General features: G+C 46.2%; 3 protein-coding genes across 4 annotated transcripts in view; 2 read left to right on the top strand and 1 right to left on the bottom strand.

Annotated features, from left to right (window-relative positions):
• LOC117392688 (kinase D-interacting substrate of 220 kDa B-like) overlaps positions 1 to 7,364 on the top strand; it is a 34,629-nt gene extending 27,265 nt beyond the window's left edge. The window contains exons 26-33 of one of the 2 annotated variants that reach the window (XM_055232421.1): positions 108 to 230; positions 1,674 to 1,697; positions 2,212 to 2,343; positions 3,300 to 3,398; positions 3,767 to 3,949; positions 4,275 to 4,705; positions 4,819 to 4,926; positions 5,122 to 7,364. In XM_055232421.1, the coding sequence (XP_055088396.1) occupies positions 108 to 230; positions 1,674 to 1,697; positions 2,212 to 2,343; positions 3,300 to 3,398; positions 3,767 to 3,949; positions 4,275 to 4,705; positions 4,819 to 4,926; positions 5,122 to 5,392 (1,371 nt within the window). In that variant the 3' untranslated portion in view covers positions 5,393 to 7,364. The remainder of the gene's footprint in view (positions 1 to 107; positions 231 to 1,673; positions 1,698 to 2,211; positions 2,344 to 3,299; positions 3,399 to 3,766; positions 3,950 to 4,274; positions 4,706 to 4,818; positions 4,927 to 5,121) is intronic. The other variant, XM_033990816.2, reaches the window with a different exon arrangement.
• Positions 1 to 17,774, top strand: part of LOC117392726 (heterogeneous nuclear ribonucleoprotein Q-like) — a 103,998-nt gene that overhangs the window by 37,530 nt on the left and 48,694 nt on the right. The gene's annotated exons all lie outside the window — the stretch shown is intronic.
• Positions 13,158 to 17,341, bottom strand: si:ch211-132p1.2 (proteinase-activated receptor 4). The gene is made up of 2 exons (XM_055232441.1): positions 17,078 to 17,341; positions 13,158 to 14,449 (listed from the first exon to the last, which is right to left on the bottom strand). The coding sequence occupies exons 1-2, from the start codon at positions 17,172 to 17,174 to the stop codon at positions 13,347 to 13,349; spliced, it is 1,200 nt and encodes a 399-aa protein (XP_055088416.1). The 5' UTR covers positions 17,175 to 17,341; the 3' UTR covers positions 13,158 to 13,346.

Raw genomic sequence — 17,774 nt, 5'->3', positions numbered from 1 at the left:
TTCATCCTAGTCTTGCAGCAGACCAGACCTCTTGTGTCTATGTTATGCTTTGTTTCGCTTGTGTTCATTTTGGTTTTGTGAGGTTCATTTGTGTTTTTGTGGTCCAGCCGTATTTCCCTCCTCATCACCTTTACGCTCTGCCACGCCCCCTTGTGGCCATGCCCTTCACCTGCCCGCTCCCGTCTGCTCCTCTGAAGTTCTGCCACAGACCGAGTCCAAGCTGGGACACCGTGAGTACAGAACACACAAAACAGCTTACACTGAAAAGACTTGGATCCAAATAATGTTCAAATCTTAGTTTAGACTGCACACATGTCTGGACAGGGCTAACTTTTTCATTCTGACCTTAAAATGTTCATATTAAACTGCTCTACATGATCCTGAGGTTTTTATTTTACTATTCTGTCCCTAAATCAACATATGAACATTATTAACAGAGTGTGAGCGGGAAGGAGTGTTACCTTCAACAGCCTTGCTCCTGATTGGCCCTTGGCTATGATACTCACGGTCGGAATTCCAAATATGGAACTCAGATCCAAATTAGCCGCTAACTGCTAGGCTCAATGAGCTTCATTTGGAGCCGGACGCTGTAGGTAACATCACACTTAGTCCTCCTCTTTATGCAGTGTGTGGGACAAAGACTACTTTTTCTGTCCTGGCAGATGAGTTCTCATTGAATCCAGTAAAAAATCTTAGATCTAATCCTAATAAGTGAATAAAAAGAGTCATAAGCTCAATTGCAGATGGATCCAGGTCTTTGTAACTGTGGAAGCTGCTTTAACTCAGTGATAGAAGAGGCTTAAAGGAGTTATCTGGACAATGCTCCAAAGTCAGTCAGTCATTACGTTTACAAGCACACCAGGAGAACCAGATGACTGGCTTAGTTCAGTTTAAACCATTTTTTTTTTAACTACATGTAAACCCGGGAACTATGACTGAGGTGTCGTGAATTGAATCTCAAAGATCCCAGTGACACATCTGGAAAAGCTGATACTCGCTGCATGAAACAGCTCACTCTGATTTATGTTAGGATCAGACTAGGAGAGGTGTTCAAATGCACCAGGTCAGAGACAGAAAAGAAAATTACACTCACTCATTTTAGATCAACAGAGACGGCAAACTACGACCTCTCCACTGTTTGTTTAGCCCACTTGGATTTCTGCTTATGTAAACATAGTGACTGAAGACACTGGCCTGTGTCCAGGTAATGACATGAAAACGTTTTTCCTTTAGACCCTCCTGGACTAGAGAGGGATTTTACAAGTGTGTCTGCTGACTCATATGTCTGTCGCCCCCCTCACCTGTCTCCCTCACCTGTCTCCCTCACCTGTCTCCTTCACCTGTCTCCTTCACCTGTCTCCCTCACCTGTCTCCCTCACCCGTCTCCCTCACCTGTCTCCTTCACCTATCTCCTTCACCTGTCTCCCTCATCTGTCTCCCTCACCTGTCTCCTTCATCTATCTCCTTCACCTATCTCCTTCACCTGTCTCCCTCACCTGTCTCCTTCACCTGTCTCCTCACCTGTCTCCCTCACCTCTCTCACCTGTCTCCTTCACTTGTCTCCTTCACTTGTCTACTCACCTGTCTCCATCACCTGTCTCCATCACCTGTCTCCTTCACCTGTCTCCCTCACCTGTCTCCTCACCTGTCTCCTCCTTCCCCTGTGTGTCCAGGTCTCATCTTTGAAACGCAAACAGGTACCAGTCCTTCAATCTTCCCTCCCTCCATGCCTGAGTCCCGGGTTAGTGCTGGTTTAGTCCAGGATTAGACCAGGGTTATTCCAGATTAGGATCAAGTTTAGATTTGGTTCAATCATAGTTTAGTTCATGTCCAATCCTGGTCCAGTCCTGGGTTAGTCTTGGTTTAGATCTGGTTTAGACCTGGTTTAGTCCTGGTTTAGTCCTGGTTTAGTCCTGCTTTAGTCCCGGTTTAGTCCCGGTTTAGTCCCGGTTTAGTCCTGGTTTAGTCCTGCTTTAGTCCCGGTTTAGTCCCGCTTTAGTCCTGCTTTAGTCCTGCTTTAGTCCTGCTTTAGTCCTGCTTTAGTCCTGCTTTAGTCCCGGTTTAGTCCTGGTTTAGTCCTGTTTTTTCTTCATTTGGCCTTGCTCCTTCCTGTGTGCCTTTGTTGTGTCCAAACACCATTTCCCAGCATGCATCTAAATAAATGCTGCTCCATGATTGGTTCATTGACACCTTGTGCTGTGATTGGTCTAGGGCCCTGGCTCTGTGTTGGCCCCGCCCCTCCTGCTCAGTGCCATGACGACAGAGGCGGTTTGTGAGCGTGTGCAGACGATGGCTGGCCTGGACGCCAGCATGCTCCCTCAGTACAGTGCCACCATGAGGAAGGTGACTGCTGCTATAGTCTCAGTTTAGTCCTAGTTTAGACCTGGTTCAGACCTGGTTCAGACCTGGTTTAGACCTGGTTTAGACCTAATTTAGTCCTGGTTTATTTCTGGTTTAGACCTGGTTCAGTCCTGGTTTAGGCAAGGCAAGTTTATTTGTATAGCACAATTCGTACACAAGGTAATTCAAAGTGCTTTACAGAATAAGAAAGACATTAAAATCACACAAATCAAACATAAATAATCACAAATAATCATCATAAAATCAACATTAAAAGAGAAGAGTGCAGAATAAAAACCTGTCAGTCATATGCACAGCTAAACAGAACCGTTTTGAGTCTGGATTTAAACATTGTCAAAGTAGAGGCCTGTCTCACATCTTCAGGAAGACTGTTCCAAGTTTTAGCTGCATAAAATTTAAACGCTGATTCCCCATGTTTAGTCCTGACTCTGGGCACCAGCAGGAGGCCGATCCCTGAAGTCCTCAAATTGCGAGATGGTTCATATGGCACTAACATGTCGGAGATATACTTTGGACCTAGGCCATGGAGAGACTTATACACAAGCAGAGCTGCTTTAAAGTCTATTCTTTGAGCTACAGGAAGCCAGTGCAGAGACCTGAGCACAGGACTTATGTGCTCATACTTCCTGGTTCTAGTCAGGACCCGAGCAGCAGCATTTAGGCCATATTTAGTTTGGGTTTAGTCCTTATGTAGTCCTGGTTCAGACCTGCTTTAGTCCTGGTTTAGTCTTTGTTTAATCCTAGTTTAGACCTGGTGCAGACCTGGATTAGTCCTGGTTCAGCCCTGGTCTAGACCTGGTTTAGTCCTGGTTTAGACCTGGTTTAAACCTGGTTTAGTCCTGGTTTAGTCCTTGTTTAGACCTAGTTTAGACCTAGTTTAGACCTGGTTTAGTCCTGCTTTATCCCTGGTTTAGTCCTGATTGTCTCTCTTGTTTCAGGCCAACATAAATGGTCGGGTTTTGTCTCAGTGTAACATTGATGAGCTGAAGAAAGAAATGAACATGAACTTTGGAGACTGGCAGCTCTTCAGAGCCGCTGTGAGTACAAATACTACCAATAATACTATTACTGCAAATACTACTACAAATACTATTACAATTACTACTACAAATACTATTACTGCAAATACTACACGACAATACTACACACTGTACGACATAGAGCTCATAATGTTCAGAGTCCCATCTGTTTCCAGAGAGGAGAGAGGAAAAATGTGAATGAACTCTGCTCCAGAGAGTCATCTGTTTGACCTTTCACCTTTAGGACTGAGACAGACTCAGGTTTAACTTCTTGTCTGTTTGACCCTCTGTTCCTCTTGTTGTTTACTCAATATTCTCACAGAGGAGTATCGCAGCAGGACTCACATCTGTCTCACTGTTTAAGAGATTTCTGAACATATCACCAGGTTCTGGAGATGCGTCACGCTGAGGGCCTGCGGGAGGAAGTGGGCAGTGAGGCAGGAAGTGTTGCTGTGGAGTCAGTGCGCTTGGTCCCGCCCCTCGCCAGGTCAGAGTTTGGTTTCAACCTGAGTTTTGACGAACTCAGCAACATGGGCCTGGAAGAGCAGCGCCCCCGCTGGACCGGCACGGTACTGGGCTAACACTTTTTAACACTAGAACTCCAGAGGCATTTTAACTTAAACACTGGTACTCCCAGAGGGTTAGAACTGATTTAGTCCTGGTTTAGTCCTGGTTTAGTCCTGGTTTAGACCTGGTTTAGACCTGGTTTAGACCTGGTTTAGACCTGTTTAGGCCTGGCTTAGACCTGGTTTAGATCTGGTTTAGACCTGTTTAGGCCTGGCTTAGACCTGGTTTAGATCTGGTTTAGATCTGGTTTAGATCTGGTTTAGACCTGGTTTAGACCTGGTTTAGACCTGTTTAGGCCTGGCTTAGACCTGGTTCTTGTCTCCTCAGGGCCCTCCAGACTCTCCAGAATCCAGTGATATTTGGCATCTGACAGACCGACAGCAGGCAGAGTACCGTACGGCCTACCAGGACTATATCACCCATATGTCCAGCCTGGACCAAGACCAGGACCGGAACCAGGACCAGATCCGAGACCGGGCCGAACCAGACCGAACTGAACCGGACCGTAGAGTCCTCAAGAGGAACTCCATCAAACTCCCAGAAGACAGCGACATTCTACACCCAATCAGAGAAGACCACGAGGAGGAGGAACCAGGAACCAGCGCCAAAGTCCATACCAGAGACCAGGCAAGGGACCAGACCAAAGTCCAGACCAGAGACCAGACCAGGGACCAACCCAGGAGCGGGCAGTACCAGAAACTCAGCGATGAAGACTCAGAAGCACTGGACAAGAAAGACTCCTCTGATTCTGGAGTCAGGTCTGTAATGGTTTAGTCCTGGGTTAGTCTTGGTTTAGTCCTGGTTTAGACCTCTGTACCACTCTGCCTCCTCTGTACCATATATTCACTGTCCCACCTCCTCTGTCCCTCAGGTCCAATGAGAGCTCTCCAAACCACTCTCTTCAAGAGGAGGAGCCGAGCCGGGCCAAACCGGTCCAAGATGGCCGCATGTCCATCTGCTCGGACCAGGGCAGCGTGGGGTACGCAGTGTCTGCATCACACAGGGAGGGCATCTGACACACAGGGAGGGCATCCGACACACAGGGGAGGGCATCCGACACACAGGGAGGGCATCCGACACACAGGGAGGGCATCCGACACACAGGGGAGGGCATCCGACACACAGGGACACAGGAGGATGGGAGGGCATCTGACATTGTTAAATCCACTTTCAGGGCTCACGTTTGGGAGGAGGAGACCTTCAACAACCTGAACAGGGCCAAGACCCAGCAGAGCCATGAGACCGGAACCAACCAGAGTCTCAACAACAACCGTCCTGGTCCAGACCAAGATCGGACCCAAGACCAGACCCAAGTCCAGACCCAGAACGAGAATGTGCGAGTGTTGCACCTGAAGAGAGGTCTGAAGCCCGGAGACCCTCCTGAGGTCACCACAGTGTCTAGAGAAACTGTATGTTTCAGCTCAGAGAGAGAGAGCATTCTGTAGACCAGGATTAGACCAGGACTAGACCAGCACTAGACAAAGACTAGACCAGAACGAGACCAGGACTAGACCAGGACGGGACCAGGACTAAACCAGCACTGGACCAGGACTAGACCAGCACTAGACAAAGACTAGACCAGAACGAGACCAGGACTAGACCAGGACAGGACCAGGACTAAACCAGCACTGGACCAGAACGAGACCAGCACTAGACAAAGACTAGACCAGGACGGGACCAGGACTAAACCAGCACTGGACCAGGACTAGACCAGCACTAGACAAAGACTAGACCAGCACTAGACCAGGAAGGGACCAGGACTAAACCAGGGCCAGGACTAAAAGGGGAGGTGTGATGATGGTAAAATATAATCAGTGAGTAAAAGTCTTGTTCTCTAGTTCTGTAGCTCTGCTCTTGTGTCGCTAAAACAAACTAAACAAGAGGTGCCCAAAATATAGTGCGCTCCCGTCTGTGCCCCCAACAACACATCATTAAAGATCATTTAGATCTATCTCTCATTGTGCTGTCAAATCTGACACTAGAATCCAAACTAGATCCTCATTTTTCAGGTATCAATACTAAAAAAGTCCCATTGACAAAAATGAACCTACACACACTGACACACATGGACCACTATGAACCTACTGCACACTGAGGATTACACACATATATATACACATAGAAAACAAAGTACTAACATTAAATGTTGTGAAATTACAGCATATTGTCTAAAGAGTGTTTTTATTATCATCATGGTATCGGAATCAGTATCAAGTCTTTTTGCACAATGCCTCTTATGGTTAAGATCATGGTCCATTCTGCCTGTAAAAGCTAAAGTCTAAACCTCAAAAGGAGCAAAACTGAAATTGTCCTTAAATTTGAGAATAATCTTTAAAAAATAAATACATGTGTTTAGATGAGCAATGCTATGAAAATTTTAGTTTTATGAAAAGTGAAAATCATCAGTCTCAGTGTTTCTGTGGAGCGCGCTCTGTTCAGTCTCAGTGTTTCTGTGAAGCGCGCTCTGTTCAGTCTCAGTGTTGTTCAAATGTGTTGTGGTTTTGCCTAAATAATGTGACGATTGTGAAAATATTTTATAGTAGATGTAAGATTTTAGATGTTGTAACGTTTATGGTATAATTCTTGTAACTGTTGGGGATGGAACAAAATCTCGTGCAACAAGATCTTGTGAGATAAAATGATGTGGTGAGATTTTCCTGTATTTATGTTTGGGTTGGACTAAAAACAGTTACGTGTCAGTGAGTTACATCTCTTTAACGTTGCAAAATGCTAGAACTAGCATGGCAACAAAAATATGAAATAAAATAAATCTCGTTCTCGTGGACAGAGCTCGAACTGCTCTAGACACGATCTCAGCCCATTCTCAACCCGATCTCATGTCGATCTCATGTCTTGTCTTGTGGACCCGATCTCGGCCCGGCCTCGATGTAATCTAAACCTGCTCTTGATGCAATCTCGACGTGATCTCAACCCAAACTAGACCCAATTTCAACTCAGTCTAGACCCAATTTTGACCTGATTTCAACCCAATCTAGACCCGATCTCAACCCGATCTTGTGTCTCATCTTGTGGGAGTTGTCCCATCCTTAAAAAATCTATTATATGTTGAATGAATTCCGTTTATTTATCTTGCTTGTATTTATTTGACCATAAACTGCTTCATATGGAGTACTCAAATGCTAAAATTACAGCAAACATTTAACTTTTTTTTTTATTGTTATTTTAAAAACAGATATTGAAACTTTAATATAATTTAGTATTTAGCACAAGTGGTTATCATTTATTTATTTCTTGATATTTTCTGCAGTGGAAAATGTTGTAAAACTGTTAAACTTGTGACAGTATTTCAGTATTTACATTTTGTGAAGTATTTGTGTAAAACGCGCAGTGTCTGCTCCCTCTGGTGGACATTGGTGGAACTGCTGTATGTCCTAAATAAACTTCTGCATGTGACGATGAGGCCTCTGTGTGTATTTAAGAGTGCACATGAGTGTTTTTATGATCCTGAATATTTATCACAGTTTTGCATCAGCGAAGTGGCAGTTTCTGAAGAAAAGCCCAAAAATCCAGGAAGTATTTGTGATTTGTAAATTAGAATCCCTCTGCCTGTGTCATCAGCAGGGAAACTTAAAATACAGACACAGTTTGGGCTCAGTCTCTGACACTTTAAACCTGCATTTCACTCATTAAAGCTGTTGTCTTTTATTTGTATAAGACTAATGAGAAATATTGAGTCATTTATACATGAGCATGTATGAGTGTGTGAGAGCCCTATTGTATTTGTACAATTTTTTTTGGGGGGGGAGTAGTAAACAATAATGTATAAACAGTTAAGTGGTATCACAGATTAGAGTTCAGTTTGAGTGAAGACCCCGACAACAAAAAACACTTCAAACTAGGCCAAAAGACATAAAACCCATGTGCAATCTATGGTTATCAATTACATTTTAAGTAAAATGTTGGGAATTGCCATATCAATTTTTGGAAAAAAATAAAAAATTCTATCTGTCATAAACATTGTTGAATTGGACCCAATGAAGCGTGTGCACATTTCTGAGCTGGACATAATAACATGCAAATGTTATTATGAAAAAGATTATTATTAATCCTTTCTATCAGGTAAATTGCTCCTAAGAGAAAAAACGTCGCCAAGAATCTACATCGCAGGATGGCTCAGTGGCGCCCTCTGGAAAATTAAAAAACATTATGAGATGGGAAGGGTTTGAGCCAATTTTTTTTTAATTGTGATACAAAACTTGCAGGTACATAGAGCATCCCGAGACAGACAAAAAAGTATATTATGGCCCCTAAACCATACAGGACGTCAGCCATATTGCGTCAAACTTGAGACGTCCAAAATCTAGACCTTGTAATGAACTTGTCTTAGAGTTTTAATCTGACGGACTCCAAACTGAGGAAGCATCATCAGGACATATCTGGGGTCAAAAGTTGTAAAAATAATTTACAAAAGGGTGTGCCCTACATGAACAGACAAAGAACAAGGCCAGTTACGTCGCCCGGACTGGCGTTACCGGGGCCCCACCCTGGAGCCAGGCCTGGGGTGGGTGCTCGGCAGCGAGCACCTGGTGGCCGGGCCTTTCCCCACGGAAAGTGGCAGAGGCAAAAACTCGGGGTTGGGAGGAGTTCGGGGAGGCCATGGAGGAGGACTATCGGACGGCCTCAAAGAGATTCTGGCAAACCATCCGACGCCTCAGGAGGGGGAAGCAGTGCTTCACCAACACTGTTTACAGTGCGGGTGGAGAGCTGCTGACCTCGACTGGGGATGTTGTCGGGCGGTGGAAGGAATACTTTGAGGATCTCCTCAATCCCACTGTCACGTCTTCCGAGGAGGAAGCAGAAACTGGGGACTCAGAGGCGGACTCGTCCATCACCCTGGCTGAAGTCACTGAGGTGGTTGGCAAGCTCCTCGGTGGCAAGGCTCCGGGGGTGGACGAGATCCGTCCTGAGTACCTCAAGTCTCTGGATGTTGTGGGGCTGTCTTGGCTGACACGTCTCTGCAACATCGCGTGGCGGTCGGGGACAGTACCTGTGGAATGGCAGACCGGGGTGGTGGTCCCTCTGTATAAGAAGGGGGACCGGAGGGTGTGTTCCAATTACAGGGGAATCACACTCCTCAGCCTTCCCGGTAAGGTCTATTCCAGGGTACTGGAGAGGAGAATCCGACCGATAGTCGAACCTCGGATTCAGGAGGAGCAGTGTGGTTTTCGTCCTGGTCATGGAACACTGGACCAGCTCTATACTCTCCATCGGGTCCTCAAGGGCTCATGGGAGTATGCCCAACCAGTCCACATGTGTTTTGTGGATCTGGAGAAGGCATTCGACCGTGTCCCTCGTGGTGCCCTTTGGGGGGTGCTCTGGGAGTATGGGGTCCGGGGCTCTTTGCTAAGGGCTGTCCGGTCCCTGTATGACCGGAGCAGGAGCTGTGTTCGCATTGCCGGCAGTAAGTCAGACCTGTTCCCGGTGCATGTTGGACTCCGCCAGGGCTGCCCTTTGTCACCGGTTCTGTTCATTATATTTATGGACAGAATTTCTAGGCGCAGCCAGGGGCCGGAGGGGGCCTGGTTTGGGAACCACAGGATTTCATCTCTGCTGTTTGCAGATGATGTTGTCCTGATGGCTTCTTCGAATCAGGACCTGCAGCAGGCATTGGGGCGGTTTGCAGCCGAGTGTGAAGCGGCTGGGATGAGAATCAGCTCCTCCAAATCCGAGGCCATGGTTCTCGACCGGAAAAAGGTGGTTTGCTCTCTCCGGGTGGGTGGAGAGTCTCTGCCCCAAGTGGAGGAGTTCAAGTATCTCGGGGTCTTGTTCACGAGTGAGGGAAGGATGGAGCGTGAGATTGACAGGCGGATCGGTGCAGCGTCTGCAGTGATGCGGTCGCTGTATCAGTCCGTTGTGGTAAAGAAGGAGCTGAGCCGGAAGGCGAAGCTCTCGATTTACCGGTCAATCTACGTTCCTACCCTCACCTATGGTCATGAGCTTTGGGTAATGACCGAAAGGACAAGATTGCGGATACAAGCGGCTGAAATGGGCTTCCTCCGCAGAGTGGCCGGGTGCACCCTTAGGGATAGGGTGAGGAGCTCGGTCACACGGGAGGAGCTCGGAGTAGAGCCGCTGCTCCTACACGTTGAGAGGAACCAGCTGAGGTGGCTCGGGCATCTGCTCAGGATGCCTCCTGGACGCCTCCCTAGGGAGGTGTTCTGGGCATGTCCCACCGGGAGGAGGCCCCGGGGAAGACCCAGGACACGCTGGAGGGACTATGTCTCTCGGCTGGCCTGGGAACGCCTTGGGGTCCCACCGGAGGAGCTGGAGGACGTGTCCGGGGTGAGGGAAGTCTGGGAGTCCCTGCTTAGACTGCTGCCCCCGCGACCCGGCCCCGGATAAGCGGAAGAAAATGGATGGATGGATGGACAAAAGGGTGTGGTCATAATGAGCTCTTATCGTAGCAGCCATTTTAAAAGCATAAAAATTCCTGTAACTTTTGCAAAAAATGTTGGATCCAGACGAACCCAATGTAGCATTTGTGTATTTTGAAAAACTGGGCAAAATTGTGCGTGTATTAAAATTAAAAATGTCTCTCCAGCGCCCCCTGCAAAGTTACAATGGGCCATACATATTTATCTCCAACATGACACTGGAAATATTAAATCACATGTTAAGCTAAGGTTGATACGCAGCTGTCCCACTGGCGGGTCCTTCCGTGGTCACAGAGGTTGCGAGGCCCCTTTATCACTGTTGGCGGTTTTAATTGTTCTTCGTCGGTTTATTATTATTTTTCCACCCAAACGATCGCATTTTTCATTGTGAAAAATTTCATTCATGTGGCATCGCAAAAATGTCCCACGCACACTGGCTCGACAGCGCCACCTACAATTTCACTCCTATGAGGGAGGAGGCTGGTAAAATTTGGAATACACACATGAAAATCAGAACAGTGATAGAGCACATTAAGAGAAGCATAAAAATGAATTGAAGCACTGCCCTATGATGGACAGGAAGTCGGCCACATTGAATTGAAAATTCGACACTTTTTTTGCCGCATGTTTTCAAACTGTATCTCGTTCATCAATAATCTTCCATGTTTTGGAAATATTCATTATGGTTTTGGTATAGCTTGCCATAAAAAAATTACACATACGTGAAACCTATCTAGTGCTTGGTTTTTCATCCAAATTACCACAAACTCCACATACAGCATGTACACATGTTGATTGTCAATAACAGGGGTGGCGAACACGCGGCTCTCGAGCCGCATGCGGCTCTCTGCCAATAGGAATGCGGCTCTTTGCCTCTCATCATATTTTCTATATACTATGGCTCTTTGCATCGTTTCATGTTTCACTTATTTTTTTCTCTCTTAAAACACATTCAAATCCACCAGGGCTTATTAAAACAAACAATAAACAATATATAAAAACTGATTTATCAGCTTTTTTTATGCTGCGTCTGACACGTGACCGCGGGTCATCTGCGCGGGTTAAATAAGTAAACATTTCATGCGCGTGCAGACTGTTACCCTCGAGTCAAAATGGCAAAATGCAAAACTAAACGAAAATATGAGGATGAACAGCAGGAAGAATGGGGAGATGCTTACTTTTTTATTGAACGGAATGGCAAATCACTCTGTTTAATCTGCAATACTACAATATCACATTTCAAGGCTTCAAATCTTCAGCGTCATTTTAGCCTCTCCAGGCTCATGTGGACAAGGAATTCCCCAAAGGTTCTGAACTATGCAAGCACAAACTGAGCACCTTGAAAAGTCTCAAATGTTTCAGCAATTGAACAAGAATGGAGAAACTGTGACACTTCCATCCTATAAAGTGGCCTGGAAGATTGCCCGTGTTTGATAGAGTGAGAGAAAGAGAGAGAGGAAGAGATGCCGGGGTGTGTGTGGGTGTGTGTGTGTGTGTGTGTGTGTGTGTGTGTGTGGGGGTGTGTGTGTGTGTGTGTGTGTGTGTGTATGTGGGGGGTATCTGACCTCTGGGTAGGTGCTGTGTTAGCTCTGGCTAAGCTGCATTTGATGTGTGTGTTGAGGGTGGACACTTATCTTGAAATGAACAGAAGTACAATGCTTGCTGTTGTTTTGTAAGGAGAGGAGCGTTTTATGGGAAGTAATGTGTGTGTGTGTGTCTGTCTTGGCAGGTCAGTGTGTCGTGTGGCTCTTTGACTCTTACGGTTGAAAATTTTGGCTCTTTGTACCTAACTTGCTCGCCACCCCTGGTCAATAATCATTCACATTTTGTGGATATTCTTTACGGTTTATGTGTGGCACGCCGTCAAAATATGACTTCCGGTTTTCTCACGGACACATGGATCAGCCTAAAGAAAATTTAATCACTGATGCAGAATAAAACTGTGAATAGAGAACCATAATGAGCAGGTGGTATAGCGCCCCCTACTGTACACGTAAAAGACACAACTTTGTCCGATTGGCATGAAACTTGGGGAGATAATTGAAGGCCTCAAAACATAACAAAAGTCAATTACACCACTGATGTTGAGTAGAAATTATATGTATTGTTAAAATGGGACCTGAGGACTGAATCTGGATTTGAAACAGTCCAGGAGCATTCATATCTGAAAATCTGAAATCTGAACTTTCAAGCCCCAATATTTCACCAAACTGACTCTTTAAGTCATGTTCTAATGCTATTACCTCCTCAGAAGTTGGACCTGGAGTTGTGTTTTGTTTCATTCGCACATTTGAGTAACACTTTATAATCAGTCTGTCTACATCTTCAAAGCTCAAAATGCTCTGTTCCACCTTGTGATGTCATGAAGTGGTAGTTTAAGCAACATCTCCTTTTACCTTTAGATCAGTAAAGATTGGCAATTCCTTCACTAGAAGGTGTATGTTTAAAAACACAGTGGAGCACTTCCTGTATTTCCATGACATTTCAAGGTGGAACAGAGTGTTTTCAGTTTGAGAGAAGAACTCAGCCTAAATCTGCAGAGTTTGTGTGTTAAACATGTGTGAATGAAACAAAACACAACTCCAGGTCTGTTTGTGATGAGGAAACTACATTAGAACAGAGATCTGAGAGTAGAGTCATATGAATCTCATACATTTCAGAACATGTTTGTAGAAGCTAAGCTACAGGGTTATCAGCTTTTACACAGAATAAGACCTCATGGAGACACAGGGAGGGCATCTGAAACACAGGAGCGGAGATTACCTAAAGCAGTTGTTCTGAAACGTGTTGATATGTCAACCCGTGTTTGTTTGTCTGAAAGCAGAACCTCAGCTCCAGGTGAAACATAAAATCTTTATTTAAACATTTGTGCATTTGTTTCGATAGTGTTTTCTTTACTGTAGATTTTTCATTAAAATAAAATGACAGTAGAATCACAGCTCCTCTAGTTTCCTGCTCTGTGATTGGCTGTTGCTTCAGTGGCTCCTCTGAGCCCACCCCCAGGTCAGACATCTGTGCTGTGGTTGGTGGGTGGGTCTGTGCTCTGGTTCGTGGGCGGGTCTGCGCTGGGGTTGGTGGGCGGGGACAGCAGCGTGAGTTTGGTCGGTTGTCGTGGCGCTGCTGAGACTGCAGTGCGGTGGCGGCGGCAGCAGATGGCGTTGAGTGCCTTGTCCCTGAAATCGCTGGAGATGTAGTAGTAGATGAACGGGTCCAGGAGTGTGTTGACGGCGCTCAAAGCCAGACTGAGCATATACGGCGCGTAGAGGTCAGGCTCCGCCCCCTCGCTGTCATCTGTCAGAGACAGCAGCAGTAGAACGTTACTCGGGATAAAGCTCAGAGCGAATACAAGCAGCACTAGTGCCGTGGCCCTGACTGCGCGTCCGTAACGCTCGCTGTGATAGCGTTCACCGTTGTGACGCTCGCCATGACGCAGCAGCGTGTGCAGAATCGCCCCGTGACAGAAGACAACCACGACCAGCGGCACTGCGAAGCACAGGCAGAACAAGCACAAAAAGTACGGCAGGAACAGCGCCTCCTCCTGGCTCTGCGGCAGCGCGTCGTGACACGTGGTGATGCGCGGCTCATCCAGGTCAAAGGTCTGACGTGTCAGGAGCAACGGCAGCATCGCCGCGGCAACCGTTAGCCACACCCCCAGGACCATGACCAGCGACGTGCGGCGCGAGCGAAACAGTTTAGCTCTGAACGGGTGCACCAGCGCCACGTAGCGATCAGTCGCGATAAAGGCCAGGCACAGCACCGAGCCGTACATGTTACCGTAGAACAGCGCCACCACCAGGCGACACAGCGCCTCACCCAGGACCCAGTGGTTTCCAGAGAGGTGGTACACGGCGCGAAACGGCAGCGCCAACAGCACCATGAGGTCACACACGGTCAACGTTACCAACAGAGACGTCGATGCCGTTCGTTTGGACCGAAACAACAAGATCCACAAAGCCACGAGGTTTGAGGGCAGAGCCAGGACCAAGACCAGGATCTGGACCAGGGGCAGGACCAGGACCAGGGACCAGGACTGGACCGAATCCAGCTGAGACTCCCTCAGAGTGGTGAAGTTACAAGGAGACGTGATGATTCGGAACGACCGCAGGCCTGGAGGGACAGGTGAGACAGAGACAGGTGAGACACTGCCATATGTGTCCTGGGACACCAGGGACACACACAGAGACACAGACACACACACAGACACACACACAGTGTGGAACTACAGGAACATCCTCAGACCCAAAGCAAACAAAGGAAGACACTTAGTGTAGCTCAACAGATCTAGCCTACAAACAGAAACTGTAAACAAAAGCTGTTTACAGTTTGAGTGTAGTTAGCTCCTCCCTTCAGACAGACATAAGGCAGTGTCCAGCAGTATCTGACCAGAAGTGAAGAAGAGGCTTGGATGAGCAGTGAAGCGTCTTCACTCCTACAACTTTTTGTCCAACTGAGAGATTTACTTTTGGCTTTTACTAAACTACAGCAACAGAGCGTTTGTCCAGTTCCAAAGTGTAATCACACTTGTACGACTTTTATTCGGTTCGATAACACACTAAAATGTTTAAATGTTTGAACTGGGGCTTTGTCTTTATCAAACTCTGTAAGTATCGTACAGGTATGACCCGATACACACCTCCATTTGGAGGTGCTGCAGTTCCACACACAACCACCAGGGGGGAATGATACATAAATTGCATTGGGGGCACACAAATACACGAAAAATGAAATAAATCACTTTTAGCGACAGTTGAGAGTTTAAGTGGGAAATGACATTTTCAATGAAGTCTAACTGAGGATGCTGATTTGTGTGTGTCCCAGTCAAAGTTCCAAAAATTGACCTAGGTAAGGACAAACAAACACACACGAACACACCCCCACAAACTCACAGAGACACACACATGAACACACACAAACACATACACACACACATACATTCACACACACAAACATAGACACACACAGACACAAACACGCACATACACACACACAGACACATACACCCATATACACACACAAACACACCCCGACACAGACACACATATACACACGTACACACACAGACACATACACTGACACATACACACATATACCCACACACTCACACATAGACACACACAGACACTGCCACACACACACACTACCACATACACAGGCACACACACAAACACACAAGCACACACAGACACACCCCTACACACGCAAACACAGAGACACAAATACACACACGCACATACACTGACACATACACTCATATACATACACAGACACACATAATAATAATAATAATGCATTTTATTTATAACCGCGTTTCAAAACACCCAAGGACACTGAACAAGATAAAAATGAGGTAAAAACATACAAATACAATAAAACATGACAAAAAACTGATTGATAAAAGATGTGTGATTGGTTACAAGAGATAGGACAGTCTGAACAGGTGAGTTTTGAGTCTGGATTTGAAGAGTGAAGAGAGTCTAAGGTGCAGAGATCAGGAGGGAGAGAGTTCCAGAGCTGGGGGCAGAGCGGCACACACACAGACATATACACACACGCAGACACACAGACATATACACACACACGCAGACACACACAGACATATACACACACGCAGACACACAGACATATACACACACGCAGACACACACAGACATATACACACACGCAGACACACAGACATATACACACAATGACACATACAGACATATACACACACACAGACACACCCCGACATATACACACAGACACATACACACACACAGACACATACACACACGCAGACACACACAGACATATACACACACACAGACACACCCCGACATATACACACACAGACACATACACACACGCAGACACACCCCGACATATACACACACAGACACACACGCAGACACACCCCGACATATACACACACGCAGACACACCGACATATACACACACACAGACACATACAGACATATGCACACACACAGACACATACAGACATATGCACACACACAGACATATACACACACACAGACACACACAAATATATACACACAGACACATACAGACATATACACACACACAGACACACCCTGACACATACACACACGCAGACACACACAGACATATACACACACACATACAGACATATGCACACACACAGACACACACCAACATATACACACACAGACACATACACACACACAGACAAACACACCCCCCCACACGCAGACACACACAGTCATACACACACACAGACACACACAAACATATACACACACAGACACACACAGACATATACATATTCGTCTGTAGAGCAGTAAAGGAATGTGTGACCCAGCATTTTGTCTAAACAATTTACATCCAACAACACAGACCCAGTTGTTTTAGTCCTGGTTTAAATCTGGTTTAGCCCTAGTTTAGCCCTGGCTTTGTCCTAGTTTGGTCCTGGTATAGATCTAGTTTAGTCCTGGTTTATACCTGGTTCTGTTTTGTCTTTGGATGCACAGGAAATGTCTGCTTATCTTTGAACGGAAAAGCATCAGGAAACTGCATCATTTAGCTGCTCTAAAAAGAGACTAAACCAGGACTAAACCAGGACTAAACCAGGACTAAACCATTACTAAACCATTACTAAACCGTGACTAAACCAGGTTTAAACCAGTTCCAGATGAGCTCTAAACCAGGTCTAAATCTGAACTGAACTGTTTTGAAGTATTTTAGTTATTTTAAAGCTCATAAAGTGCGACTCACGGACTGTCATGGAGGAGCAGGCGTCTGGAGGATCTTCACCACAGACCAAGTCCAAAGTCCAGATCAGGACCAGGACCAGGGGCCACATGGGCTTCATCTTAGTCCCTCTTTAGTCTTGGATTGGACCAGCCCAGATGTGGTTCAGTGCCCTGGTTCAGACCAGGTCCAGACCTGGTTTTGTCGTTGTTTAATTCCTGCTTTAGACCAGGTTTAGACCCAGTTCTGATGTGCCGTAATCCTACTCTAGTCCTGGTTCAGTCCGGTCTTGTCTCGGGACCAAATGATTCCCAGATGTGGCCCCTCCCCCCAGATTCAGAGTCAAAACTCCACTTCCCAGAATGCAACAATATGCTGTAGCTTCAGGACTAAAACAGGACTAAACCAGGGATAACCAGGACTAGCCCAGGACTAACCCAAGACTAAACCAGGACTAAACAGGACTAAAAATGCTCTTAACCAGGCCTAAACCCGGTCTAACCCAGGACTTAAAATCGTTTAAATCAGGTCTAAACCAGGAATAACCCTGTACTCAACCAGGACTAAACCAGGTCTAAACCAGGACTAAACCAGGACTAACCTTGGACTAAACCAAGTCTAAACCTGGTCTAAACCAGGCTTAAACCTAGACTAAACCAGGTCTAAATGAGGTCTAAGCCAAGACTAAACTAGGACTAAAACTAAACCAGGTCTAATCCAG

This window comes from Periophthalmus magnuspinnatus, chromosome 24 (genome assembly GCF_009829125.3).
Source record: "Periophthalmus magnuspinnatus isolate fPerMag1 chromosome 24, fPerMag1.2.pri, whole genome shotgun sequence".
Lineage (NCBI taxonomy): Eukaryota > Metazoa > Chordata > Actinopteri > Gobiiformes > Gobiidae > Periophthalmus > Periophthalmus magnuspinnatus.
This window is presented reverse-complemented; position numbering and strand designations above follow the sequence as displayed.